The 9,552-nt window shown below is 55.9% G+C and overlaps 1 protein-coding gene across 2 annotated transcripts in view; it reads left to right on the forward strand.

Moving 5' to 3' along the window:
• PFKP (phosphofructokinase, platelet) overlaps positions 1-9,314 on the forward strand; it is a 53,526-nt gene extending 44,212 nt beyond the window's left edge. Inside the window, exons 17-23 of one of the 2 annotated variants that reach the window (XM_086331087.1) lie at positions 1,715-1,867; positions 3,260-3,424; positions 4,409-4,470; positions 4,714-4,825; positions 6,299-6,398; positions 8,823-8,925; positions 9,001-9,313. In XM_086331087.1, coding sequence (XP_086187213.1) covers positions 1,715-1,867; positions 3,260-3,424; positions 4,409-4,470; positions 4,714-4,825; positions 6,299-6,398; positions 8,823-8,925; positions 9,001-9,148 — 843 coding nt within the window. In that variant the 3' untranslated portion in view covers positions 9,149-9,313. Of the gene's footprint in view, positions 1-1,714; positions 1,868-3,259; positions 3,425-4,408; positions 4,471-4,713; positions 4,826-6,298; positions 6,399-8,822; positions 8,926-9,000 lie in introns of both variants that reach the window. The other variant, XM_086331086.1, reaches the window with a different exon arrangement.
• The last annotated feature ends 238 nt before the right edge of the window (positions 9,315-9,552 follow it).

Consider the following 9,552-nt stretch of genomic DNA (forward strand, 5'->3'; position numbering starts at 1 on the left):
TGACCCCACCTAGAGCGTCCTGGGGGGTGCAGACAGTCTGGGAGCCCATCTAAGCACGGCGCTCATGACCCCTCCATCCAGCAGGCATTCAGGCAGCCCCATGGTGGCCCTGAGTTGCACTGGGGCTGGGGAGGTTCCCCTTGGGGATCTGGGCTGGACTGGGTGGGGTGGTGATTGAGGACGGTGGTGGGGCATGGGGCAGGTGAGCAACCCCCTGATCTTCCTCACGGCCGCTCCCTGGACTCACCCAGCGTGGGCTCACCGTCCACACATCCTAGGGCCGTAGCTCCCAGAACCCAGCCTGTCTGGGAGTCTGGGGACGGAAGAGGCAGGGCCGGCAGAGAGCCATGCTCTCCGGAAAGCCCGGGTCGTCCTGCCAGGAATTTCCCCGCACAAGGCGTTGGAAGTGGCTTCAAGCGTGAGGACTAAAGACGGGACAGAGGCCGGGTCCTGCGAGCGTCTGGCCATGGGGCGCTGTGGCCTCAGGGCAGGTGGTGGACCGGGACACTAACAACCTACTTGCACTAACGTGGAGGCGGGAGATCTGGTCCCCGGTCGTGTGCTTGAGAGCAGCCCGCTTTTCTGACATCAGAGCCCAGTGGTTTCCTGGGGATCCCGAACCCCCCAGGGCTCTCTGTGAGGGTCACACGGCCTGGGCAGAGGGGGCTCCACGGGCATCTGCCTCCCCAGCCATCCGGCACTACCTCTCTGAGGGGTCCCAGCAGCCTGGCCCCTAAGGTCCCGCCAAATGGCCGCCCGCATCTCCTCCTGATGATGCCAGAAAGGCCTGGCTGCTCGTCCACCACTAACCTCGCGCCGCCTTGGCCCTGCTCTGCTGCCCACCTGCCCAGGCCTGTGTGCTCTGGGCCTGCACCCTGAGTCCCCCTGCTGGTCTCCCCCTGCACCCTGAGTCCCAGTGCTGGTCTCTTCCTGCACCCTGAGTCCCCCACTGCTGGTCTCCTCCTGCACCCCGAGTCCCCCCTGCTGGTCTCCCCCTGCACCCTGAGTCCCCCACTGCTGGTCTCCTCCTGCACCCTGAGTCCCCCCTGCTGGTCTCCCCCGCACCTTGAGTCCCCCCGCTGGTCTCCTCCTGCACCCCAAGTCCCAGTGCTGGTCTCCCCCTGCACCGTGAGTCCCCCTGCTGTTCTCCCCTGCACCCCGAGTCCCCCTGCTGGTCTCCTCTGCCACCTGAGTGCCCATTGCTGGTCTCCCCCTATACTCCAAGTTCCCCTGCTGGTCTCCCCTGCACCCCGAGTCCCCACTACTGGTCTCCCCTTGCACCCTGAGCCCCCCTGCTGTTCTCCCCTGCACCCCGAATCCCCACTGCTGTACTCCCCCTATACCCCAAGTTCCCCTGCTGGTCTCTCCTGCACCCCAAGTCCCCACTACTGGTTTCCCTTTGCACCCCGAGCCCCCTGCTGGTCTCCCCTGCAACCGGAGTCCCCACTACTGGTTTCCCTTTGCACCCTGAGTACCCCTGCTGGTCTCCCCCTGCACTCTGAATCCCCACTGCTGGTCTCCCCCTATACCCCAAGTTCCCCTGCTGGTCTCCCCTGCACCCCGAGTCCCCACTACTGGTCCCCCCTTGCACCCCAAGCCCCCCTGCTGGTCTCCCCCTGCACCCCGAGCCCCCCCAGGTCTCTTCCCTGCAGCTTCCTCCCCATTGGCCATTATGGATGTGGGTTCCCTGCTGACCCGCCCCCGCTTCGCTCAGGCTTTCCGGAGCTTGCTGGAGCTGTCGAAGAAACGCGACAGCCACCCCGAGTTTTGCATCCCTGTTTGTATGGTGCCCGCCACCATTAGCAACAACGTCCCAGGCACAGACCTGAGCATAGGCTGTGACACGGGCCTGAATGTGATTGTGGAGGTAAGATCTTCTCATTTGCTCAAGGAGATGGCCCGTCAGGGGTCCCGCAGGGTCTGTCTTTCCCACTCAAGGAGAATCGGAACGGGGACCTGCTGGATCTTTCAGGGCAAAGGAGCCCTGCTTCTCATCAGCTCGGGTTAGCACAGTTTCCGCCCAGCCTATCTTGGGGAGCCCACCTGTGCCGACTCTCAGTGGGCTGTTCTCTCGGGGGCCCTGGGTGAGCCTGCTCCTGCCTACCAGGACAAAAGCCCCGAGGTGCCCCCAGGTGACCAGTGGCAGTATGGTGTTGGAGGAGACAGGACGCAGAGCAAGGGGGTGGGCAGAGGGACCCAGTGCTGGGCATATGAGAGTCCAGTGGAGCCAGGGTCACAGGGAGGCAGGGAGGAGATGCCCTTCCTTGGGGGCTTCACCCACAGTCCCTCCCAGCCCCATCCAAGTGGGGCCCCAGCAGGCTGGTGTCACCCAGGCTCCGAGGGACCAGCGTTTCCAAGCCCTGACCACCTGGCATCCATCGGCACTGACCCTCACCCATCGGCACCCTGCTTGCCTGGACTGTGCTGTGGGCAGTGGGACCCGTGTCCTCCCCAAGTGGGGACCCCCAGAGGTGCAGAGCCCCCTGTGCTGGAAGGTTCCCATCTCAGCTGGGCAGAGCCCTGGTAAATGGCAGTTGAGCACAGGTTCTGAGCTGATGGTTAGATAGGAAGGCTGTAACCAGGACCTCTGCCGTCGAGGCCAACAGGCACGTCTGGGCCGGCTGGTGATGATAGCTGCTGTTCTGGGTCAGGAGGGGAGCCCATGAGACCTGCAGCCGAGGGGGCCTGTGCATCCCCCATCCTGAATTCCTGAGACAGAGGCCAGGCAGGCAGGTTTTAGTGCTCAAACGCCACGTGAAGGACCCGTGGACACCATGGCCCTGTGGGTCTCCCCACCCGGCCGGGCATCCCCAGGCCTGAGCACCAGGAGGATGAGACGGGCGTGTTGACGTGGTTTCTTTTCCTGTCTGGGCTCCTGGAGAACGCGGAGCTGCCCGGCCGCTGAAGTGCACCCTGAGTTTGGATGAGATCAGTCCGTTTTGGGGGAGGGTGGTGATCCGTCACAGATGCTGGAGGGGTCATCAGGGGTGATGGAATGGGACCCGTCTGGTGATCACGTGCTTGTTCACATTTAAACCAAAGTCTTGGAGCGAAGGTCTCCCCGCTGGTGGTGGTACACTTTGGTGCACAAAGCCTTCTTCCCCCGGCGTGTCCCCGGAGTGTTTCAGGAGAGAACAGAGCAGGGACATGCCTGCTGACGAGCCCTAAGAAGCCAGGGCCCAGGGCCCAGCGCACCGCCCAAGGTCAGGGCCGGCCGCAGGGCGGTGTCCGCGTCTCCTGACCGTGTCTCCTCGTGCAGACGTGTGACCGCATCAAGCAGTCAGCCAGCGGGACCAAGCGGCGCGTGTTCATCATTGAGACCATGGGGGGCTTCTGTGGCTACCTGGCCAACATGGGAGGACTGGCGGCTGGCGCAGACGCTGCCTACATCTTCGAGGAGCCCTTCGACATCCGGGACCTGCAGGTGCGTGGACGCAGGAACCCAGGGGTCGCTGACTGACAGGTCCAGGGTCTCAGGAACCACTCCCATCCCCCGCCACATCACAAACACTAGTGAGGCATTAGAACTCCATGTGCAAGGACAGGCCGACCCCTGGAACAGGTTCCGGGGCACCTGCTGCTCGTACCCCGAGCTTGTAACTGTGTTTCTTACACACTCACCTGGGAAGCAGTTAATGCCCTCCCTGGAGGCCCTACACTTGCAGGGACACGGATGTGCTAGGCGCCTGGGGCCTTGCTGGGTCATGGCCACCACGTCCAGGCCTCGGGTGCGCAGGCGGCCAGAGCTCGGGGTCCCTGTGGGTCTGAGCCGGGGGACTGCAGCAGTGGAGGACAGACCCCCGCCTGCAGGAGCCCCTGGTCCCCTGTGGCCAGGACATGGGGAGGACGACACGGGGAGGGCTGCCCAGTGCCCCCGGGGAGGCTTGCCCCAGCCAGGACGCAGCCCAGGGGAGCGTCGCCCCAAAATCAGGACTGGAAACTCACAGTCCACCTGCTCTTCTGCAGCCGGCTTCCTTTGGAACCTGTGCTCTTGTGTCCTTGCTGAAATTCTCCTGCCTGAACGTGCCTGTTAGGCAGGGTCAGGAGTCTCTCTGTAAAGCCAGGTGACAGCCGTGTTCCTCTGAGATAGCAGGCGCGGGCGTTGGCAGAGCAGCCTGGGGAGCAGCCTTAGTGAGCACACAGAGCACACAGTGACGTGTCCACGGGCGGCTCACCTCTCAGGCATCGCCTGTGGACACTGAGCGGTGCACTGACGCCATGACCCCCCCGCCCCCGCCCCGGCTGTGGTCTCCATGTGCCGCTGTCCCCAGTGGGTGTCACTAGCCAACACATCACTGTCCACTGTCCCCTCTGCCACGAGGTCAGCTCACAGCAGCCACACCGGCCACACTTGGGGCAGTGCCCGGCACATAGCAGGCGCCTAATCACAGTGTCCTGACTTTCCTAGTCCAACGTGGAGCACCTGACGGAGAAGATGAAGACCAGCATCCAGAGGGGGCTGGTGCTCAGGTAACAGCCCATGCTCCCCAAGCGCGGCTGCTCCTCCTCCGCGTGGTCTCGCTCTGCTCCGTGTTCAGACCAGCGGGCGTTTAAATGACTCAAGGGCCATTTTTAGAAATCCAATTTTGCTTGGTCATCAGTTTCCATTTTTAAGATTCGTTCAGTGGTTTCTGTCACAATGCCGCCGCGGTGATAAGGAGCGAGGGTGGCATGGTTGCAGGGGCAGGACGACCCTGGGCTTGTGTGTTGCAGGAACGAGAGCTGCAGCGAGAACTACACCACCGACTTCATCTACCAGCTCTACTCCGAGGAGGGCAAGGGCGTGTTCGACTGCAGGAAGAATGTGCTGGGCCACATGCAGCAGGTGGGCCACGGGCGGGGCATGGCCTCATGCCTTATCTCACGTAGATGGCCTGTGTTAGCTGTTTTGCAAAAAGGAAGTGTATTTCTAAGTCAGTTCCACAGTGATTAGAATCAGCATCTGAACTATGTATGTTGTCACACCGGCTATCATCAGCCTCAGGAACACTTTCTGTTCTGACAGTTGAGCGGATAGGCTTTGTCAGAAAACCGTCCACTTCCATATACATAGTGACACCAGTTAAGTGGAAAGACGCGTTCAAGTTAAGTACTTGATTCAGTGAATTCAGTCGCTCAGTCATGTCTGACTCTTTGCCACCCCATGGACTGCAGCATGCCAGGCCTCCCTGTCCATCACCACCTTCTGGAGCTTACTCAAACTCATGTCCATTGAGTCGGTGATGCCATCCAACTATCTCATCCTCTGTTGTCCCCTTCTCCTCCTGCCTTCAATCTTTCCCAGTATCAGGGTCTTTTCTAATGAGTTGGTTCTTCGCATCAGGTGGCCAAAGTATTGGAGCTTCAGCTTCAGCATCAGTCCTTCCAATGAACATTCAGGACTGATTTCCTTTAGGATGGACTGGTTGGAGCTCCTTGCAGTACAAGGGACTCTTGAGAGTCTTCTCCAACACCACAATTCAAAAGCATCAAATCTTCGGCGCTCAGCTTCCTTTAAAGTTTAACTCTCACATCCATACATGACAACTGGAAAAACCATAGCTTTGACTGAGATGGACCTTTGTTGGCAAAGTGATGTCTCTGCTTTTTAATATGTTGTCTAGGTTGGTCATAACTTTTCTTCAGTATCTTTGATTCAGTATCAGGCCTTCATACCCATTTAAACTGGAGTGTCAGACAGATGACAGTTCTTTGAGATCTGCGTGAAATCAGAGCAATTTGACAGAATCTTGGGGTATGCATGTCAGTGCACCCCAGACAGGGCAAGCAGTTGGAGTGGAGTCGTGGGACCTGGTCCCCTGACAGCAGGCCCTCCCATCACCACGTCTCAGTCCTTGTCTCAGGAGCTTGTAGTTCAGGGTCCACAAACTCAGTGACTGCCCTGAAGTTACACGATGGCATATGTGGTAGGCGTGTGTAGGTCTTTCTGAAAGCGAGCCCACAGAGTGGACCAGCCTCTTAAGAGAACTGTGACCCTTCCCCACGGCCTCCCCAAAACAAGTTGAAGGAGTCCTGACGAAGATGCTGACGTAAGGACGATGCTCAGGGTCTGGTTGATTAAAAGCCGCCTCCTCGGGAAGCAGCGACACCTGACCGGGGGTTTTGGCTGCAGGAGTGACAGGCTTTCTTGTGGTTTGTTTGTTCCCAGTCATGTACAAGGAGATAGAAACAGACCCCCATATTTCTTAGAAATAGGACGTGAATTTTGTTAGTCATTATAACTTCTGTTCCATTTTAAAAGCTAACAGTCAGGAAGGTGCTGGTGTCTAACTCTCATGTTAACTCTGACCAACCACAGGGTGGGGCGCCTTCTCCGTTCGACAGAAACTTTGGAACCAAAATTTCCGCCAGAGCCATGCAGTGGATCAGCTCGAAGCTGAGGGAGTCCGTGGGGAAAGGTACCAATCGGTGGCAGGCGGCGTGGGTTGGGAGGGCCGTGCTCTGTGCAGGCATGTTTCTGCCCCATGTCCGTCTGGCTTTGGGCTGCATGTGACTTCTGCAGCTACTGTCTGTGACTTAGGTTATAACTAGGAATAAATGTACTTAAGGAAACAGAACGCTAATTACTGCAGGAGGCACTCCACTCATGTAGGAAGAAACTGCCCGCTCTGAGGGCCCCGGAGCTGCCGTGACCTTCCCTGTTTCTCTGCTGTGCTGACGCCGAGTTAGCTTTTACCTAAGACACTTGGCACCTTCCATTATTCCTCTATGGCCTCTTTTTTGGGAAGACAGCAAGGGATGGGGAGGCACCTGGACGGCTTCCTCCCTGGCGGGTTTTCCCTCCAACTCTGAGCCCCTCCCCAGGGCAGCAGCCCTGCGATCCTTCCTTCAGGGTCTGACTTTGCAGGATTAAACCTTCAAAGGCTCTGGTTTTGTGGTTTACATGAGGGGAGCTGGTCTCTGCTATGGCCCGGAACCCACCTGGCCCTGAGCAAGTGGTTCCGGGGTCACAGCCACTGCCCAGGCCCAGTGAGGCCAGTTCCTCATATCAGCCTCGCCCACCACACGCTCACTGGTGGGACCCCGCCCTCCCTGGGACTCACCCATCCATGTCACCTCTGAGCTGTTGCTGTGATGGTGGGTATCCGGTCCCCCTGTGGCTGCCGGAGGCTGACCCTCCAGGTCAGCAGGGAGACGGCCAGGCCCCTCCTGCTGGTCCAGCACTCATTTATTCTGTTACTGCTTCATGTTATCTGATTGTTTGGGCTGTGTTATTTCCTAGAATTTAAAAACATTTTAAGAATTTTTGATATTGTATGTTAGAGAAGGTCCAGGTTTTATATTCTGTGAGTCACAGGCTGCAGACATGTATCTCCCATTTGGCAAACCCAGTCGTTTTCTGTTAGGGTTATTTTTTAATGAAGAACTCAATTTAGTAATGTAGTCAGTTTTTTTAACTTTGTCCTTGAAGATTAGAAATTTTTGTTACTAAAAATTCACCTTTTACATTTGGTTTTTAGCCCATTTGAACTGGTATTAACATTTAAGGTCTTAATTTTTTTCCATGTGAATAATTACTTGGGTGCTAGCCACTGAAAAATCCATTCCCCTCAATCTGCAGTACAGTTAATCTCCATCCAAGAACAGGAAGCCAGAAACTTAAGGGACTGTTTCTGGATTGTTCGGTTCTTTTTTTGGCAGTTAGCAATCTTGCCAGTGAACAATTACTGTTATCAGGTAGTCCTACCTGGGCTTTCTTCATTTCAGCTATTCGTGACTCTTTGTGTCCATCAGTTCTGTTGGATTTTTGGAGGTGGGGATTACATGTAAATAACAAATTACATAAATAACAAATAATTGGAATAAGAATTGATATTTTTAAAATATTTATCTTCTAATCCATGAACAATTTAATCTCCATATATTTAGACTGTTTGTTACTACAGCATTGTTTTCCATAAAGCTACTGACTATAAGTTTATTCCTGACTTAGTGATTTTAAAAATATATTACTGTGAAGGGTATTACAATTTCTTACTGCTGGTGTACAGAAATACAACTTATTTTTATACACTGATGTAAATTGTAGTAATCGTGTAAATGCATCTTTTCTTGGTTTTCTCACAGCATCTGCATGGATGTGTCTTTTCTTGGTTTTCTTACACACAGCATCTGCATGCAGATCTTTTTTTTTCCTTGACTTTTTGTGGATGAGTTTCCTCCAGAGAAACCCCAACAGACGTAGTGACAGAATTCCTGTCTTGTCTCCTGGATAATACAGGGAACACATCAGTGCTTCATGACTCAGAATTCTCACTAATATTTAAGCGAAGTCTTTCTGCACCTTATTTGTTGACGGTCTTTGGTGGATACTGTATGCTCTGATGTTCGCTAAGAATTGTTTCAGTCATGAAGGTTAGGACACACTTGCATTGAATGAGATGGATGGTCCCTTGAATTTTCTTTAGCTGACTTGCTCATGTTACACTCACCTTGCCTCTCCTGGGTATACCCGCGACGCCCCTAGGCTGCATCCCCTCTCTTCCCCTCTGTGTAGAGGGTAGGCTTGGTCTAGCATCCAGGAGGCCTGGGGGTTCCCTGGGGAGAGCATTTCTAAGAGTCCTGATTTGGGATGTTTGATAAACCTCTGCCTGTGTCCCGGCTGCGCTTCTGCTGTAGGGAGAGCTGACGGCTGCATGTCTTCCACGTTTACAGACCTGCTTTTGTTTGAATCTCAAGTTTGGCATGAAAATACACAATTTACCCTCTCCTCTGCAGTGCCTACAGCTCTCCGTGCCTCTTGCTCTCCAGACCTTGGTAATTTGTGCCAATATCTAGACCTCACCTCTCATTTTCTGACATCATCTTTCTACCTTTCATAGGAAAAAAATTTTTAAGTGAGGACTCTGTGTGTGTGCTGGGAATCAGCAAGAGAACACTGCTGTTCCAGCCCGTGGCGGAGCTGAAGAAGGAGACAGACTTCGAGTAAGCGCCTGAGGTCAGGGGCGGGGGAGGCCCCCTGGGTGAGCCCCACCCCGCTCAGCCTGGTCCCCCCCGCAGGCACCGGATCCCCAAGGAGCAGTGGTGGTTGAAGCTGCGGCCCCTCATGAAGATCCTGGCCAAGTACAAGGTCAGCTTCGAGGTGTCGGATGCCAGCCAGCTGGAGCCTGTGCAGCCCCGTGGCCCCGAGGAGCCGGCTGCCATCTAGCGGCCGCCCGCCTGCTGTCATGGTCCAGTTATTTATGAGCACTTTACGCGAGCATCGTCCACGTGAAGCCTGACCCCAGGCCCTGGTGCACGGGCCGCCTGTGCTGTCCTGTCTCCTGCTTCACAACCTGCGGGTCCCGCAGAATTAAACGTCTGCTACAACCCCAGCCACTGTGCTGTTTTTATTTTACATGAGAGTTGAAGACCTCGGGGTGTGCGGGTGGCTGTCAGGGTTCTGTTGGCAGAAACAGACAGGTGTTTTCTAGGGAATCAGGGCTGGCCACAGGCAAGGGCAAAGTCACTGGAGGAAAAAGGCAGTGCTCTGACCTGCAACACGTGGGTGATGCCCAGCGCACAGATGGCCCTGGACGAGGGAAGGTGGTGCTGCCAAGGGGGAACGAGGGC

Source organism: Bos grunniens, chromosome 13, assembly GCF_055505025.1.
Source record: "Bos grunniens cultivar Pamir isolate PY7600 chromosome 13, Bosgru_T2T1.0, whole genome shotgun sequence".
Lineage (NCBI taxonomy): Eukaryota > Metazoa > Chordata > Mammalia > Artiodactyla > Bovidae > Bos > Bos grunniens.